Here is a 17449-nt window from a genome sequence, read left to right as displayed (position 1 = left end):
TCTTTACCGATGTAGCCAGGAGAGGTGGAACTGGGCGGGTGTTTATTAGCAGACAGCTTGGAGGGGGGCTGCCCGGCGGAGAAAAACACCACATCATCATGGTGGGGTTGGCCGCGAGATGCGCCCCACGTGACCTTGCCGGAGTGCGCAACACAGCCCGACGGCACAACCAGGCACCAGTTTAGCTTGAGGCACCCAGATAAACAGCGTGGGTGGCCTTAGGGAGGCGATATCGTACAAGGCAACCGCAATTAATCCTTTCGGGCCGTGCAAACACCCCGAAGACTATCGGCATTGCTACGTCTTGAAGCTCGGGCGTCACTGTGGTTTCAAACCACATACTTCCAAGCTATCACCAGGTCGACCATCGACACCGCGTCACAGCGCTCAAGCTCTCCTTCCTTAACACAATGCTTTTCAGCTGTTCTACACGGGGCCTAGTGCTATAATACAGGGACTCCAAGGTGTGCCTCAAAATCTGCAGGGGGGTATGAAGACATGTCAAGAGACAGAGCGGAGATTGCAAGGCCACTTGAACCATCCACCGTAACACCGAATCCATGCCCAGTGATAATTCTTTTATACAACGCCGCGTCCGTCGTCGCCCAACGTCGTCACACGTCTTACATCATGCCACCCATGCCGCCCATGCCGCCCATACCGCCCATGCCACCCATGGGAGGGCCGGCGGGCTTGTCCTCGGGAGCCTCAACGATGGCAACCTCGGTGGTGCCGAGCAGGGAGGCAACACCGGAAGCGTCGATGAGACCAGTGCGGACGACCTTGAGGGGGTCAAGGATACCGGCCTGGATCATGTCGACGTACTCGCCCTTGGCGCTGTCGAAGCCCTTGTTGAACTCGGCAGCGTACTCGTCGAGAAGCTTGCCAACAATGACGGAGCCCTCGAGGCCGGCGTTCTCGATGATGGTGCGGGCAGGTCGGGTAATGGCGTTCTTAACGATGGTGATGCCGAGCTGCTGGTCGAAGTTGGCAGCCTTGACCTCGTTGAGGGCCTGGCTGGAGGCCTTGATGAGGGCAGTGCCGCCACCGGGCAGGATGCCCTCCTCGACGGCAGCGCGGGTGGCGTTCAGGGCATCAACGAAGCGGTCCTTCTTCTCACCGACCTCGACCTCAGAGGAGCCACCGACGCGGAGGACGGCGACACCGCCAGAGAGCTTGGCCAGGCGCTCCTGGAGCTTCTCCTTCTCATACTCGGAGGTGGTGGGGTCGGCAATGACGCCGCGGATCTGCTCGCAGCGCTGGGCAATGGCGTCCTTGGAGCCCTCGCCGTTGAGCATGATGGTGTCCTCCTTGGTGATGGTGATGGAGCCGGTGGAGCCGAGCATGTCGGGGGTAGCCTTCTCAAGCTTGATGTCGAGCTCGTCAGAAAAGACGGTGCCCTTGGTGAGGACGGCAATGTCGCCAAGGATGGACTTGCGGTTGTCACCGAAGCCGGGAGCCTTGACGGCAGCGACCTGGAGCTGGCCGCGGAGCTTGTTCAGGATGCAGACAGCAAGGGCCTCGCCGTCAATGTCCTCAGCAATGATGACAAGGGGGCGGCGCAGCTGGGTAGAGGCCTCAAGGGCGGGGATGATGTCCTGAACGGCGGAGATCTTCCTCTCAGACAGGAGGATGAGGGGGTTCTCAAACTCGACCTTCTGGGCCTTGGTGTCGGTGATGAAGTAGGGGGAGACGAAGCCGCGGTCGAAGCGCATGCCCTCGGTGACGTCGAGCTCATCCTGCAGGGTCTTGCCCTCCTTGACGGTGATGACACCCTCCTTGCCGACCTTCTCCATGGCGTTGGCGATCATCTTGCCGACGTGGCTGTCGCCGTTGGCGCTGATGGTGGCGACCTGAGCAATCTCCTCGCTGGTGGTGATGTCGCGCTTGTTCTTCTGGAGGTAGTCGACGACGGCATCGACGGCAGCCTGGATGCCGCGGCGGAGGTCCATGGGGTTGCAGCCAGCGGCGACATTCTTGACAGTCTCGGAGAAGATGGCGCGGCCGAGGACGGTAGCAGTGGTGGTGCCGTCACCGGCAGCCTCGTTGGTCTTGTTGGCGACGTCTGATAATAACCGGGCGCCGAGGTTCTCGAACTTGTCCTTGAGGCTGACGGCCTTGGCGACAGTGACACCATCTGGTAGAGAGTCAGCAGAGCTCACAATGCCGTTGCTTCCGATGAACGGAGAGGCTCACCCTTGGTGATCTTGGGCGAGCCAAAGCTGGACTCAATCAGGACATTTCGGCCCTTGGGACCCAGGGTGGTCGCGACGGCCTTGGCCAGAGTGTCGACACCAGCCAGGAGAGCGGCGCGGCCTTCAACACCAAACTTGAGCTCCTGCACGACGCGTTAGAGGGCCGATGGATGCGCTCGGAGAAGCATTCTCGGTCCTACCTTGTGGGCGAAGCGCAGCTGCTGGCCGAGGCCGGCTCCGGCGCGATACCGGGAGGCAGCCGAGGACAGAGCCGTGGCCCTGGCTCGCGAGCTCAGTGCGCGCTGCATCTTGTGTGTGTGTGTCGGAGTGAGGACGAGAGAGATTAAAAGGAATAAGGTAGTGTACAAGGAAGCAGGAGAAAGGAGTCGCTGTGCTGAGGCTGGGGAGATGCAGCTTCGACGGGACGTGGAGAGGGAGGAAGAAGAGGTTCGTTCAATTGGAGAAGCTCCCTCTTGCGGCCCCAAAAAATTGCACGGAGACGCTCGGCAAAAATGTGTTGCCCGGGGATCGTGGGCTGCCCAATCATGGGGGCCCCAAGGCTAGCAGCGGCCCCACAGCGCATTCTACGCCGGGGAAGTCGCGAAGTAGCCTACTTTCCATGTCGTTCTAGAACCGACGGCTCAAACAAACCATCATGAGGTCCAGAGTTCAAGACTCAAGACGATGCGGACGGTCCTGGAGTGATGTGGACGGACGGCATGGGGGACCGTCGATTGAGCTTCGGCAAGGGCCATCATGCGGCTACTTGCCGTGCTCTACGAAGCAGGGAGGTCTAACCGCCGGGCGCGGACAGGACCGTGCCGCATTCCAACGTCCATCTCAACCGCTGGTATCCACCGTCGAGACGTTTCCCACGGACATCTCGGCGTGGACGTTACTCTACGGGGAACGTCATGAATCGGCTTGAAGTCAATCGCGACGGGTGAACTGGTGATCTGACTGCACCTGGGTCGTCATAGCAGGCGTCTCAGGCAGAAGGTGTACGCACCTGGTCCATCCCCTCGCTGGTATTTCAGTGCTCCTCCATCATCACGAGTTCACGATACGGGAATCAAGAGTCATGGAAATTTCCCATGTATTTCCTATCTACGCCGTACCTATCTGCGACATGAAGCCCGTTTCCCCCCAGGGCCGTCCGTTCCCAAACTCTCGTACATTCGGCCCGGCCCCCCATACTTTACACATCCTCCACCCCCCCGGACTTCCAGCAGATAGGTACCTTTGTCTCCGGCAATTAGTTGCCGCCGAACTTGAAGACCTTCTTGAAGAAGGCCTTGATCTTGCCGCACTGCTTGGCCGGCTTCTCGTTGTCGAGAAGCTGGGCCTCGTCGACGGCAGTGGCCGTGTCGGCCATGTCGTCGTCGAGGTTCTCGAGATGGGCGGTGCCATCAACGAGACCAAGACCGTAGTCGCCGAAAGTCTCGGCGTTGGAACTGTCGGGAGTTCCGAGGTGGGTCTGCTCAGATCCAGACTCGATGGAGCGCTGGATGTGGAAGCGGAGGACGTTGTCAAACGCCTCTCGCTGGGTGCCAACGACGACTTCGAGAGCGTTGCGTGTCTGAGTGGTCGCGGCTTCATAAGCGGCAGCCTGAATGGACTGCTGAACCGTGTCGTGGATATTCTGGACTGTGTTCTGAACTGCGTCCTGAATGGCAAGTCGGACAGTGGTCTGAACAGTAGCCTGGACAGCCTCGAGGACAGACTGCTGAAGTGCCTGAGTCATAGCCGGAAGCATCGCGGTCATAGTCAAATGCTGCATGACGCTGCTCATGTAGCGGGGAGTAGCGGCAACCATCTGGGTTATCTGGTTCACGAGACCGCCGTTGGTCTCAGCGGTAGTGGCAACCATCTGAGTGATGTGGTTCACAAGATCGTTAGTCGTCTCAGTGCTGACGCCCTGACCATTGTTCTGGGTATTGCCCTGAGTTTCGATGGCGCTGGTGAGAGTTTCAATGAGGTTGAGTTCAGCTCTGTTCTGAGCGTTTGCATTGTCAGAATGCTGCTGCATCTGCTGGTACTGAAGGTCCAGCTGGCGGCTGAGAATGTTGTTCTGTTCGTGGAAATCCGAGTTCTCCTGGCGGATGTCTCGAAGAGTCTGGCTGAGACTGTTGATGACGAAGCGGAGAGGACCGAGAGCGGAGGCAAGCTGCTGCTCCACGACGTTCTCGACGGTCTCAGCGAGAGTCTGAGCGTCGGACGAAGTGGTAGTCGGAGTGTCGGCAGTAGGGAGGGGCGCAGAAGCGGCGCCATTCTGAACGATACCACCGTCGACAGGAGCAGAAGAGGCAGTGCCAGCAATGTTGGCAGCGAGGCCACAAGTTCCAATGGGGGATGGGATGCATCCACGGCCGTTCTGCTGCTGGCGCTGGTTCATGACCTGGCTGAATCCCTCGGTCCAGGGACCAGTGCTGAGGGAACGGTTGGGCTGGTTGGTGCCGCCCCAAACGAAACCGACTCCGTTGCGGTCGAGGGTACTGAGAGGAGCCGAAACGGATCGCCGACCGGTAGATCCAGTGCGAGAAACGTTGCCGTTGGCCACATTGTTGCCGTTGATGATCATGTTGGCGTTCAAGTTGTTGGAAACGGAAGCGCCATTGGCATCTGCTCCGGTGTTGATAGCAGCTCCATTGATGGGCTGAACGGGTCCGCCCTGATGAGCAGTGGCGTTTTCTCCCTCGGGAGCGATGAGATTGTGCTCAGAAGCCGCACGAGACGGAGCCTTGTAGACGGTGTTGGGAAGGCGATAGTCATCACCGTTGCTTCCTTCTCCTCCACCAGTGTTGTTGGCGTGAGGAGCCATGATGATTTGATCACTCGTTTGCAGTCGAGTGGTAGTGCACAGTGTGCGTGATGCAGATTTTCCGTCTGAACGGATAATCAAGCTTGATTGTTGAAGGGGTCAAAGACGATTAACGACTTATAAAGCCGGATAGAACGTTGGAGTTGGGTTGGATGGTTGAACGAAGCTCTGTGGATGGTGGCCACGAAGCTTCGCAGAGACGATGGTGGATGGTGAAGGAGAAGGAGGGAGGAGGCTGGGAGGGGGGACGAGTGCAGGCTGTTATTGAACAGTGAACAGGACCTGGCCCGGAAGCGAGCCTGCGCAGCACTGTGGCTAGTAGGGTACTGCGTGCTGAACAGATGAACAGGATGAGGCTGGGTTCCCCCGAGCAACGCGCAGTGAATAGCGACCTCAGGGGCGTGGCAACGCCTGTAGTCCTGCGTGTTCAGTGCACTCAGGCGCTGTACGCACTGAACAGCCCGAGGTTTGCAAGTTTCAACGGCTTCGGGCCTACCCAGGTGAAAATTTCGCTGCGCCGACGTTGCAGGAGAACCGGTGGCGCTTTTGCGTTGGAAACGTTTGCCATATCGAAGTCCGTCCCATGTGTTGGCGTCGTGCGCGCCCAAACACTCCGCCACCACCCGCGACAGGGACGAGTTTTGACAATTCTGAGTTTTGTCGGAGAAAAGGCTTGCCGGAATTAATGCATCCCTTGTTTTTGATCGGCCAAAATCGCAGTTCTGTTGCGATATCTGGTGGTCACGTCTGCACAGGGGGATGGGAGGTTTGCGTGCGAGCAAAACACTCGGTTCTGGCTGTTCACCGGCCACCAGCCACCCCGCGAAACGCACACAACGCGCACAGAAACGCCGAAATTTTTCAACAGTGTGGCTAGTGAATCGAGGCCTGAAGCCTCAGTGCACTTTCGCTGGCAGGGAAATTCAGTGCACTGCCGCTGGCGAGTGCGTCTGCATTCGCTGGTCAGCCTGGCATGTCGCAGGAGCAAGTGCAAGTGTTGAGACGCCAAAAATCAATTCATGATGGGTGGGATGGTAACAAATCTATCTGCAAAGGAGATAAAATCTCAAAGCATCCCTTCTTCCAATTGCGTCCCCCCCATCCCAATTCCGTAGCCCCTGTCTACACGTAGACATTCCAAAGAACCCCAACGGCCGGCACCGCCAGTTGCGCTTGAGTGAGAAGAGTGAGAATCAAAACTCAAACTCCGTCCTCCGTATCACTGAGAGCGTCTGGGGCATCTGGCGTTATTAATTAGTTATTTCTTGGGACGATTGCCGTGGTCGGCAGACGCACCAGAGAGGTCAGAGTCGTCCTTGACCTCCTGCTTGACGGCCTCGTCCTTCTGTTCCTTATTGCGCTCGTCGGCGGACTCAGGGGAAGATGGCTCGGGTGCAGTCTCGCGGACACGTGCAGTCTCGCGGACCGGCTGGGGAGACTGCGCTTCTTCCTTCTTGACGACTTCGACCTTGACCTTCTTGGCGCTGACGGGAGTGCCACGGACGTTCTTTCTCTTGACTGGGGTCGACTGGGGAGTTTGGGCAATGTCCGTGTCGTCAGACTCCTTAGAAGCGGCCCTCGCGGCGTGGGCCTTGAGCAAACGCTCGTATCGTTTCTGGCTGTTAAAGGATGTGTGGTCAGCAATCTTCCAGTGTCATGTGTCATCGCAGGGCCTGGGGCAAGAACTTACGCAGCTGCCTTGGAGACGATGTTCATCTCCTGGGCCACGGCATCAAAGTTGGGCTGCGAAAGATGTCAGCTATCTGCGACACTCTGCGAGGTGAGGGTGCCAACGGTACCTTGCCATTGTTGGCATGCTTGATGCAGCAGACCAGGAACCTGACCTGCTCATCGGCACGGTTCTCAGTCTTGTTCGTGGGAGTCGTCGCTGACATTTTCGTCGAAAGCTATGCTTAGACCTGTCAGCTGTCGGATGTCTTGGACGAAACCTCTCGAGGATAATGAGAATGTTTGGGGGAGGGGGGAGAGACAGTGTGTGCAGGGACGAAGCGTAGCTTCCCGCCAAAGTGCACACCAGGAATCAATGAGAGGGGCGGACGACGGCAGCAAAACATTCATAGGGAAGACATACCTGATGAGAGTGGCTAAATGCAATGCAGCAAAGATGAATGCTTGAAGACTGTGCAGCGAGGTGAGTTGGCGTGGGCAGATGAATGCAAGTGAGTGGTGGCGGGTGCAGGAACGCAATCTGATCCAAGCAACACGGGGTGGCAGAGGTGGACTTTATAGTATGAAAAAGAACGCGGTGGAAGCAGAGGCTCTGGTACGGATGGAAGACTCGTGGTGCTGTTTTGGCTGTCCTGCTTGCTCTGACCACGTCCGGTCTGCCTCCCGTCGCGCCTGGCAACACCGGATTACAGCGCACCGGCTGAGCGTCCTTTCTTTCAACAGCAGCATGCTTCTGTCTTTGACAAAAGCAAGACTTGGCATAATGTGCTTTCTTTAAGGTTGGAATTCATGAGAACCGCAATGCGGGTGCTGATATCTCGTTCAGGCCCGAGTTCGCGCTGCGCGTGGTCAAGCGTCTGCCTGCCACAGACTGTTCACACAGGAGTGGACTGAACGGGCGCCAGACGGCGAGTTTCCTACCACTAGCGTACGCGTTGGGACTGGCAGCTTTGCAGCCTCATCAAAGCAGCTTTAGGGTACACGCAAGTCCTTTGTACTGGTCCCCGTGGCCTGCTCAAGGATGTGCACGGCTGCGGACCACTCCAGGCGGTGCTGCAATCAAGTAGGTAATCACCATGTCTCTCGTGGATGAATTTTCCGTCAGATAATTGGTCTTGCTTGCGAAAGCTGGCTCAAGGTAGATTGAGGAGATTGTTCATTGTCGCAAGACTACGGAGTTGCAACAAAGGCTTTGGCGCTGCCACGCAAACGCGTCGGTTCGCGGGTCCCGTGGCAGAACTTGTCTGAGATGAGCAACTCGCCATCCCAAAGAAATGCTCTATGGATCACACTACGGTTGAGAGATTTCAAAACCTCAAGCATGTAAAAGTCAGGCGTAGTCAAATAGCTCGTTGAGTTCGCAAGTACCGTTGTCAACTTGGCTGTTCCTGGTTGGCGTCCAAACTCCCCGACTTCATGTTCCCATCAAACTGCTGCGAAATCAAGCCCTGATAAAAGACGCCAAACGACCGTCCCAAAAGTGCATTGTCCCATGCCACCCGTTGAAAAACTCCGTGATAACAATGGCCGTCGGTGCCAAAATCAAACTCCCTGCGCCGTCCCACTCCAATGGTGTGGTGGAAGTTCAAGTTCCAAAGCTCAGACTCCGCCATCGGAACCCTCCTGTTCCTCCTTGACCTCGTCCTCCACGCTGGGCTTAACATCCTCATCGTCCACGCTGGGCTTGATATCCTCCTCCTCGTCATCGTCCTTCTTGACGGGGGCAGCAGCGACGGCCTTCTTGCGGGGCGAGCGCGTCTTCTTGACCTTGGCGTCGCCGGCCGGACCGGTCGCGCCGTTCCTGGGCTTGCGAGGCGAGGGCGTGGGCGCCGTTCCGTCGCGCCAGCCGTGGCGGACCGACATCTGGCGGAAGCGCTCCTTGGCGCACTTGGCGTCCTTGAGGCCCAGGTCTCCGGCGACCTGGTCCCAGTTGGCGTCAGGCTTCTGGGTCATGTTGTCAAAGAGGGCTTTGATGAAGCGGAGCTCGTTTTCGGTGAGGCCGTTGGGGGCGTCGCCTCCTTCGGCGTTGACGGCGATCTTCTTGGGAGGCATGGTGTGTTTTTCTGTCTGAATGTCAGCCGAATTCGCGGGTTTGGGAGGAGTAGAGCGTGGCACTCACTCAGGTGGTTGTCAAGAATGTCAAGATGGGAACTGGTAAGTGGCCGTGGATGACAGGTGTGAGGACCTGGGCTGCTCTTCAACTCTGAAGAAGGGGATAGTCTGACGCGGTGGTAAAGAGGAGAGTGGCGGAGGCAGGATGGAGGTGGGAGGTGGGAGATTTGGGCTGGGCGATGGGCAGAACGGCAAGTGAATGAACGGCAAGCCGTTGCCCCAGAGCTCACTGGCTTGCCAAGGTCATTCACTGGCAATCAAGGCACCCAGTTCGGCCAAGCGTTCACTCGCTTGACGGTCAGAGTTCTCAGAACAGGCAAGGAGCCAGACCTGGCCCTCGCACCGTGGCAACCAGGTGGCAGTCACTCGGCGGAGTGCTGTTTGATCCTGTGACAGAGAACGCAGGGTGGCCACTATCAACGTTCCTCGACAACGCGTGCTCTCGGGCTGGGGCATATTGTCACTCTTGCTGTATAGACGACATCTCAAGGCACAGCACTCTTGGAATAGACGAATATACAGAGACAGTCACGTATCATGCAGTGGAGGAAAGAACCACAAGATAGCAGCTGCTGCTGCCATGTCACAATCGTATTATCATCCTTGCCCACGGCAATCATTGACAAACCCCCAAGTCCATCAACTCATGCCTTCAACTACCAAGTCCCCATCTCCAGTCCAAAGTCCATCCGACGTCGTCCGAAAAAAAGAAAAGAGCAAAGCCAACCCCAAAACCAGACCGGTCCAAAGTCGCCGGATGGAAACCAGGCGCCCTTCAGATGAGGACATATGAGTGTTATCGCAAGTTTAGAAGGGATCCTCAGTCTCACCCTCGGCCTCGGCCTCGGCGCCCTCGCGGCTGCGCATGATGGACTTCATCTCCTCCTCGAACTGCGACGCGGTACCCTCATAAGCCTCCGACTTGACAGTCGACTTGGTGCCGCCGCCCTCGATGATGGTCTCGTCATCGTCGTCGTCGCCGCCATCAGCCGCGTCGTTGTCAGACTCTTCCTTCTTCACGGCGGCCGCCGCAGCAGCAGCAGTAGCAGCGCGGCCACGACCCTTGGTGCCGGTGCGGCCGGTGCTCTTCTGCACCTTGCTCGGGGTGCCCGCGGTCGAGCCGGGGGTCTTCTTGGGAGTGGCGGGCTTCTTGGGGGTAGCACGCTTGGGGGTCGCGCGGGCGGTGGTGGTGGCGCTGCCAGGAGAATCGGCCGCGTTGGTCGAGATGCCGAGCTTGCGCTTGATCTGACCGAAGCGCACCTATTCACGGGGTTGCGGTCAGGTTGGGGCTGCTTTGGCGTCGGGGAGCAGCTTGGGGGGGGGCGGAGGGACGGCGAAGGTTGGTTAGTACCTTGGCGACTTCGGCGTTCTTGAAACCCTGCTCGTCGGCGACGGCGGACCAGTCGATGTCGGCCTTGTTCTTGGTGTGCTTCACGATGGCGAAGAAGAACATGGCCTCGGCGGCGGTGGGCTCCTTCTTGGGAGTGGAAGCAAGGTCGTCGGCCATGGCTGCGACAAAATGGATGGCTGCGGATGTCAGTTAATGACATTCTATATAGCCCGAGATAGAATCAGATACTTACTTTATCGTTGCGATGAAGACGAGTTGTTGCGAGGAAGCAGTTGTGCTGGATGCGTTGCAGATGTGCGTGGAACGCGTGGGAAGTTGTTGTGTGGAAGGGTTGCAGGAGAAGAAACGCGAACGAACAGCCCAAGGAGATGGAAACCAGCTTTATGCGGCGCCCGGTGTGCCGACAGGCGCCGCCAGTGAACAGTCTGCGCCAGATGGCGAACAGCTGGCGGGCTGGCTGCTGCCGGCCAGCCGGCCAGCAGAGCACGAGCTGTGTTCAGCACGATCTCTTGGCGGCGGCCGAGGTGCATTGCCCTAGTCAACAGTGAAACGCGAAGTAAACGTGACTTACTGCCAGTCAAGAAGGGACCAAACGTAGTCAAGTTCATGGCTTGCGCGGAGGCAGACACCACGGATGCGTGGCATCGGATGTGCATGAGATGGGCATCAGCCTTGGCTTTCGTGTTGATTCTATATACCAACAAGCAAGAACTAAAGTTCAAAGGCATAGACGTCCCTCCCATTAGTGTACAATTTGTTCCGCGACGTTATCGAGGCCGGTATCAGTCCCGGTCCATGTCCAGCGGTCGTTAAAAGCAAACGCAGCCGAGCCAACAGATTCTCGGTTCCAAAAGAGAGGCGACGGCTCGCCCACAAGTTTTTTCGTCATTAGGTCATGAAAAGGACAAACGTCTACCAAACGCCGCACCGAGATTTTAGATTTGTGATGTACGAGTTGTCGTTTACTCTCGCGGCATCGACATGATGAGAGCCTGCTCGCCACACGGGGGTATCAAAAGAGCTGCGGGTCGTGGAAGCGGTCGCTCCAGTCCTGGCCGCAGTCCACCAAGGACTGAGTGGCGCCGAGGTCAGAGATGCCTTGGCTCTGGGGAAAGTCCCCAGACTCGGCGCTGTAGCTGCTCAAGTCATATGCAGGGTCGAATGTGTCGAAGAGAGGAAAGTCGGGACTTCCGTCCGTGCTGGAAGTGAAGGCGGACGAGGCCTTGCGAGCGCCATTCTCGACGGCAGCGGGATGGACTGACAGAGCTTGGGTCATGTCATCACTGCAAGGAGTCAGGAACCGGGCATTGAAGTCGTCCATGGTGTCGCCCAGATATGGGGAGACCATCGAAGCTGGAGAGAACTGCGAGGTCACTACGTCAGCATCAAGTTAAACGATACATGGAAGAGATGTTCAGATGAGCATACCTGTGCAAGCGGAGACAGACTGGCGAGCGACTCCGACTTGATGGTCGGCTCCTTCTTCGTCTGTGCATCCTTCTTGGGCTTGGAGATCTTCCCCTTTTCGCCATGGCGACTCCTCTTCTGCGGCTCGTGGCCAGTGACGGTGGCACGGAAGCGAGAGTATCGCATCCTGGCAGCGTGCCCATTTGTGATGGGCTGCAGCAGGACCGGATCTTGAGCGACTTCGTTCCAGTCAATCTGCGGCAGAGAGATGGTCAGAGACGTTCATTAGTCCAAGACGGAGCGGGCTGCACCACTCACGTCCTTGAGGTTCTTCTGCTTCAGGATGGCGAAGAGGAAGCGGGCCATGGCGTTGTCACTGTTGGGAGACATGGCGGCGGTCGAGGCCTCTGTGGTGTTGATGGGATGGGTAGTAGAGATGAAGATGCGGTTACGAGGGTTGAGGCGGATGAAATAGCCGGACAGGGATGTCCAAGGCAGCGTGAGACGCCTCAGCAACTATGTGGCCGCGGGCGGATACCTGACGACTGTGGTGACGCAGCAGTCGGGTGTGCGTGTGTGTTGATGATGGTGGATGGGTGAGTCAGCGTGAATGTCGACTTTCACGGTGTTGGCGTGGAGATGGGTCGGTCGGAGGTTACGACGAAGCGGCCGAGACGAGGCACAAGGCCGAGGAGGATGGGATCAGGCGCTGTGTTGGGTGGTGAGTGGATGGTTGGTCTCGGCGGACGAGAGACATGAAGCCAGGGACGAGATGTTCCTGACTGGCCTTTGGCACTGCACGGAGGGACGACGGAGAGGAGGAGAAAGTATGAAGCATTCAGGGGAACAAATGGCAGGCGAGGGGGAGGAGGCAGGATTTAAGAAGACGCTGGGATTCGGATCTGGTCAGCCAGGGATCCATCCATATCCATCATGCCGTGATCCAGGAACATGAAGAACGCACACCCCCGGCGGCGGAGGCCACGCCCTGCCCACCAAAGCAATCGGCATGGCGGTGGCAATCACCAATGGCCGGCGCCGGGCTGTCTGAGATGGGAGGCTCCAGGCCCGTGGCTGCCTGGTTGCCTGGACCACGGGGCGCGCTGCTCGGGGTCCCTGCCGAGTGCGATGGATGGGCAGCGCAGCGCAGCCGCTGGGGAGGCGTAAAGTGGTGGGGCGACCGCGTAAAGTGGCTGCAGCGCTCCACGGCCCAAAGTCTCTCCCCCGCCCGCTAACCAAGTCCGCTAGCGGCGCCTGTGATGCACCAACCCTGCTGCAAGGCATGGATGGCATGGGAAGCCCACCAACACCCGACACTCGGGCTGGGTAGTATCAAACCATCCGACTGTCGTTTGATGCGGAATGGCATCGCCTCTTGGCCGAGACGACGAAGCGTCGCAAACGGTGACGGGAGCTTTTTTCAGGCTGTTGTCACCGGTTTGTGCCGCCCGTCGAGTCGGCGCTGGCCAATTGATCGTGCGCTGTGGCTACAGCGACCCTAGGTAAGCCAGCAGCCGCCGCCCAGCGACCACCGAGCAAACATCGTCGATGCGCCCTCGACGTCAATTGGGAAACCCGACAAAGAACGTCCGTCGTCTTCATTCAGGCTAGACTGAAACCTCCGTGTGACTCACACCATCCAGGGAAGAAAAAGTAAACGAAAAAATGCGGGAGGGTCAGATGCAGGTTCATCATTCCGTCAGCCCCGGCGCAACCGCTGCCGTTGGGGCGATGCGGTGGGCGCTAGCTGCGCTTCCTCTGTCGTGGGAGGGGTGGGCGGTCGTCGACTGCCGACAACAAATGCGTCTAACAAGCAGCAAGGCAGTCGTTTCTGCAGTCAGATTGCGGTGCTGCAATTACAGGACTGCACATTTCTAATTATTTACTCGTGCTCCCGCGGCGGCAACGCTGTCGCACAGCGCAGGATCGCTCGCCGGCAAGGTTTTCTCGCTGCCTCTGTGCGACGCCGACATGGAGCCATTCTTGACGCTCGGACAAGACCACGCTTGTCGCCGAACCTGGCCGCCGTCGCCTCATTTCCCTCGTCCGTCAAAAAGGGAGGCCGAGAAAAGTGTGGATGAGACGCCCCCCCGCCAGGCCGTGTGTACTTTGTGACGCTGCGCCCACCCCGACGATTGCGCAGCCCGGCGTCAGGTAAAGAGGGGCTGCGTCGCAACCCATCGCCAGGTCGCTCCGATTGCAACTCGGCAGCGGGAAACGCTCCAGAGATGCGGAAAATTTGACAGCTGGCAGACACGGCGCTCGCTAGCCATTGAGAATGATTTTGAGACCGCCCATGGTCGGGGCGAGGCGTCATCCCGGCGTCTCGTCGAGGAGGGGATGGGGTGAGGTGGTCGGAAGACGCGACGGGCGCGAACTTTTGCGGGACACTGTGTGACGAGGGGGAGCGCCAGGTTGGCACGAACTCACGTGAGTCGGCGAGTACGGGGGTACGTACCGCTGGCCTGCCTGGAGACTGGAGGTGAGGCGAGGCGGCGAGGCGAGGCGCCCGCGTCCGCCGCTGCCCATGGCGTGCCCCCCCCATGGCCCCGTCGCCCAGTCAGTCGCCCATTCGTCCTCGGATATCGCGCCCTTGCGTCTGCTCCATCTTTCCCATGGCTGCTGCAGCTCGAGATGACTCGACCGGCTCCGCGACCAACCATCTCCCTTGCCAATGGTCGCCTGCCGGCTGCTTCGCCAGCCATGCACTCAACGGGACAAGGTCGAACAGCGCGACCGCACTCTGCTCACGTAACCAAACTCTAGTCTTGCATCATGGCTTCGATGGCTGCCGCTCTTGACAAAACATTCGAGGCAACTGACTTTCATCCAGTAGCCAGCAGTGATGACATGGGGCTCGGTTTTGCGGCACTCGTTCGCATCGCATACGGCCAAAGTTGGGTGGCGACTGCCCAAGTTGCGGTCAACTGTTGTCCCTCTATCCCTATCCATCTCCTGCTGTGACAACCATTGACGTGTTTGCCTGGAATTAACAAATTGACAATGTCCTCGACCCAACATGTTGGTGCTGTGCTCCGTGCTCTGTGCGCCGTGTCCTGTGTCTCGTACCTGCATTCTCACAGCACCTGCCAGACCGAACTGCCTGGGGAGCCGACCCCCCGTATTATTGGGCTGCAGCGTCGGCTAAACGCCGCTTCAGCTCCGGCTAAGCCGTTGCATCGCGTCGCGTGAGAGCTACATGCCCTCGCGACAACGCCCACGGAAGACGAAACCTCGTCCTGAGCGCATCTTGCATTTGCCTGACACAATCGCCCAAGTATCGCGTCCCTCTGGAGCGCAGATTGCCTCTTCAACCAAATTATCCTCGCCCTGGCGGCGTTGCACAAGACCGCTGAGCTGAACGGCCCGTGCCGGGAAAATAGTTGACCCAGCCTCCGGGGTCTCCACGTGCCGCGCCTGGGAGGCCGCAGGGCCCATTCATTAACCCCCCAAACCTCCCCCGACAGCGCGCCACCCGCCGGTTCCTCACTATCAATTTTCCCATTGACCAGCCGCCCCTCCTAACACGACCTATCCTCGACCAGCTCTTCTACATCTCCCCGGCGCTGCAACCACCCCAGGGCCACCACCGCGATCAGAGCGCTCGCTCTGTGTGATCGCCTGCCGCCAGACGACGCGCTCCACTACGCACTTGCATTGTCCGGCAAGGCCATGGCCATGAACAACAAGAACTGGAACGACCGCGCAGACAAGGACCTGTTCTTTACTATTTTGTCAGTGAAGAACATTGGCGTCATCAGCGGCGCAGAATGGACCACCATCGGTAACCACATGCGCACGCTTGGCTATGGCTTCACCAATGAGGGCTGCCGGTGAGTTGCACCTGTTTACATCTCATCTTATCTCATGGACGGACCTGGTGTGCATGTAATGCAAGCGCATTGCTCACGCTGTACCTTACACCTGTTGTGTTGTCCGGCTTCACTATGCGCCCAAACAACTTCAACTGTCGTTACGTCCCTTTGCCGGGTCCTGCCCCGTGTTGTATCTGCTCGCGATGTAGGAGATGTTAAAGTTGCTCAGTCGCGTCCTCATCACCTTCTCCTGCGACATCACGGCTCTGTTCTTGATTGGCGCACACCATGCTGACCATGCTGGACCTGCAGGCAACACTTTCAGGGGCTGAGACGCGCGCAGAACAAGGCCGAGGCTAACGGCGTTGTCCCCGAGACTGCCAGGAGAGTCGACCCAACGCTGAACCCCATCACCAGACGTCCCGGGCCGGGACGCGGCCGGCCGCGGAAGCAGCAGCAAGAAGGCGGACAGAACGCGCAGCCAGGCACGACGCAAGACCATCCGCCGGTCCCTTTCCCAGGAGCACAGTACTATGGGCACATTTCAGACCAAGTCGCCGGCGATGCGTCTCAAGGAGCGCCAGACCACCATGACCAGTCGCCTGTCCTGAATGCGGGTGGCGACATGATACAACCTGAATCGGTATCGGCCGCCGGGATTGAGTCGTCAGTTCCTGCGCTGGCGGCCGCGGCAGTCCATCCTGATCACATATCCGGCGTCCACGAGGAGGGACCTGACGCCGATGTAGACGCCGATGGCGCCGAGAGCGCCGGCCACTTGGACCCCACGGAGCACGCTGTGCCAGGAGTTGATGAGCACCCCGCCAAGCGCCAAAAGATGGACGTTCCTGAGCCGGAACCGGAACCAGAGCACGATCCCGCCCTCGATGACGAGGCGGTGCTCGCTCTCGCAGCTCACAACGGCGCCGGTCCGGGCGACCAATACGGCTCAGAGTAAGCGCCCCTTAATCTCCCTGCCGTCGTTCTCGTATGCTGACTTTGGGACAGATTCGACAACTACGGCGAAGCCTAGCCAAGGCGTTCGCGATATTCTAGCAAACCGATGCTTCATATGCACCTACATCGATATGGCGTGCGTTGGTGTGAGAGGGGCAGTATTATTTGACATACTTACTCATTGGTGCTATTCTTTGAAGGCTTTGATGCCGTGACTGGAGTTTAAGCAATCTTATTTTGGGCTGCGTTCAAGTTATCTAGCATTTTTCGGGTTGAAGCAACTTACGGCAAGGGTCGGATTAGGAGACTGGGGGAAATTGGCGCTTTGAGGCGCGGCAATATGGTGTGTAACAACAGAGCCCTGGCGGTTTGGGCGCGGGACAAAGATACCTTGGCACTTGCCAACGGGCCGGCACATGCCTGGCCGGGAGCCGCTATCATATCGCCCGCTCTTCCTCTTGCCCTGGTGACCTTCCCTCCTCTTCCTCCCACATCACACTCCATCACCTGTGCCTCGTCGCTGAAGACGCGCCCATCTCCAACTTTGTCCCCGATCACATCGCATCAAGACTGCCTATCGTAAACCCTCATCGTCGCAAACAAGCAAAAGCATCGCCATCACCATGCCGCCCAAGGGAACCAAAGGGGCCCCCAAGGGATCGTCCTGGGAAAACCCTGTACTTCTCCAAGATCTCGCGCTAGCTCTATACGAGACTGCGAGCAAGGCCGGCTGCTTCAGCGCGGCCACCAAGATGGAGATCGAGGCGTTTATGAAGCAGCAGGGCCATCCCACTACGTGGGAGGCTGTCCGGTAGGTCGTTCCATTTCGTTTGTATGCATGCATGGGGCATGTCTGTGTGTACCGGTCCTCCAGTTGCCTTGTCATTTCCAGCATCGGCCGCCTCACCTTACCGGAGTTGCTCCCGCCACCTGTTCGTGCATGGCTGCCGGGGAGCCGGCAGGGGTCCGAACAGAGGGAGATAGAGGGAGGTCACCGCGCACTCCCACCGCGCACTCACGTGTTGCCAGTGCAACGCACAGTGAATCCATATCCTGCACATGTTGCCCTGGGCTCATCCCCCATTCACTCTTCATCTTCTCT

At 58.4% G+C, this 17449-nt stretch overlaps 8 protein-coding genes across 8 annotated transcripts; 2 read left to right on the top strand and 6 right to left on the bottom strand.

Annotated features, from left to right (window-relative positions):
* Positions 1–623: 623 nt before the first annotated feature.
* On the bottom strand, positions 624–2503 carry PLICBS_008462 (chaperonin; the record flags this gene model as incomplete). Its single annotated transcript, XM_018324015.2, has 3 exons — positions 624–2137; positions 2197–2338; positions 2396–2503. The coding sequence occupies 3 exons, from the start codon at positions 2501–2503 to the stop codon at positions 624–626; spliced, it is 1764 nt and encodes a 587-aa protein (XP_018177194.1).
* Positions 2504–3450: 947 nt separating this feature from the next.
* PLICBS_008461 (uncharacterized protein) lies at positions 3451–5016 on the bottom strand (the record flags this gene model as incomplete). The annotated part of the gene is made up of 1 exon (XM_018324016.2): positions 3451–5016. The coding sequence occupies one exon, from the start codon at positions 5014–5016 to the stop codon at positions 3451–3453; it is 1566 nt and encodes a 521-aa protein (XP_018177195.2).
* Positions 5017–6274: 1258 nt separating this feature from the next.
* PLICBS_008460 (uncharacterized protein) lies at positions 6275–6911 on the bottom strand (the record flags this gene model as incomplete). The annotated part of the gene is made up of 3 exons (XM_018324017.2): positions 6275–6635; positions 6707–6759; positions 6816–6911. The coding sequence occupies 3 exons, from the start codon at positions 6909–6911 to the stop codon at positions 6275–6277; spliced, it is 510 nt and encodes a 169-aa protein (XP_018177196.2).
* A 1393-nt stretch (positions 6912–8304) lies between these two features.
* PLICBS_008459 (uncharacterized protein) lies at positions 8305–8757 on the bottom strand (the record flags this gene model as incomplete). Its single annotated transcript, XM_018324018.2, has 1 exon — positions 8305–8757. The coding sequence occupies one exon, from the start codon at positions 8755–8757 to the stop codon at positions 8305–8307; it is 453 nt and encodes a 150-aa protein (XP_018177197.2).
* An 867-nt stretch (positions 8758–9624) lies between these two features.
* Positions 9625–10324, bottom strand: PLICBS_008458 (uncharacterized protein; the record flags this gene model as incomplete). Its single annotated transcript, XM_018324019.2, has 2 exons — positions 9625–10077; positions 10169–10324. 2 exons carry the CDS (start codon positions 10322–10324, stop codon positions 9625–9627), a joined length of 609 nt encoding a protein of 202 aa, XP_018177198.2.
* An 856-nt stretch (positions 10325–11180) lies between these two features.
* PLICBS_008457 (uncharacterized protein) lies at positions 11181–11965 on the bottom strand (the record flags this gene model as incomplete). The annotated part of the gene is made up of 3 exons (XM_018324020.2): positions 11181–11531; positions 11597–11830; positions 11894–11965. 3 exons carry the CDS (start codon positions 11963–11965, stop codon positions 11181–11183), a joined length of 657 nt encoding a protein of 218 aa, XP_018177199.1.
* Positions 11966–15247: 3282 nt separating this feature from the next.
* On the top strand, positions 15248–16423 carry PLICBS_008456 (uncharacterized protein; the record flags this gene model as incomplete). The annotated part of the gene is made up of 3 exons (XM_018324021.2): positions 15248–15408; positions 15703–16344; positions 16399–16423. 3 exons carry the CDS (start codon positions 15248–15250, stop codon positions 16421–16423), a joined length of 828 nt encoding a protein of 275 aa, XP_018177200.2.
* A 547-nt stretch (positions 16424–16970) lies between these two features.
* On the top strand, positions 16971–17331 carry PLICBS_008455 (uncharacterized protein; the record flags this gene model as incomplete). Its single annotated transcript, XM_065601395.1, has 2 exons — positions 16971–17158; positions 17328–17331. 2 exons carry the CDS (start codon positions 16971–16973, stop codon positions 17329–17331), a joined length of 192 nt encoding a protein of 63 aa, XP_065457467.1.
* Positions 17332–17449: the final 118 nt, after the last annotated feature.

Source organism: Purpureocillium lilacinum (genome assembly GCF_023168085.1).
Source record: "Purpureocillium lilacinum CBS 284.36 DNA, scaffold_6, whole genome shotgun sequence".
NCBI lineage: Eukaryota > Fungi > Ascomycota > Sordariomycetes > Hypocreales > Ophiocordycipitaceae > Purpureocillium > Purpureocillium lilacinum.
This window is presented reverse-complemented; position numbering and strand designations above follow the sequence as displayed.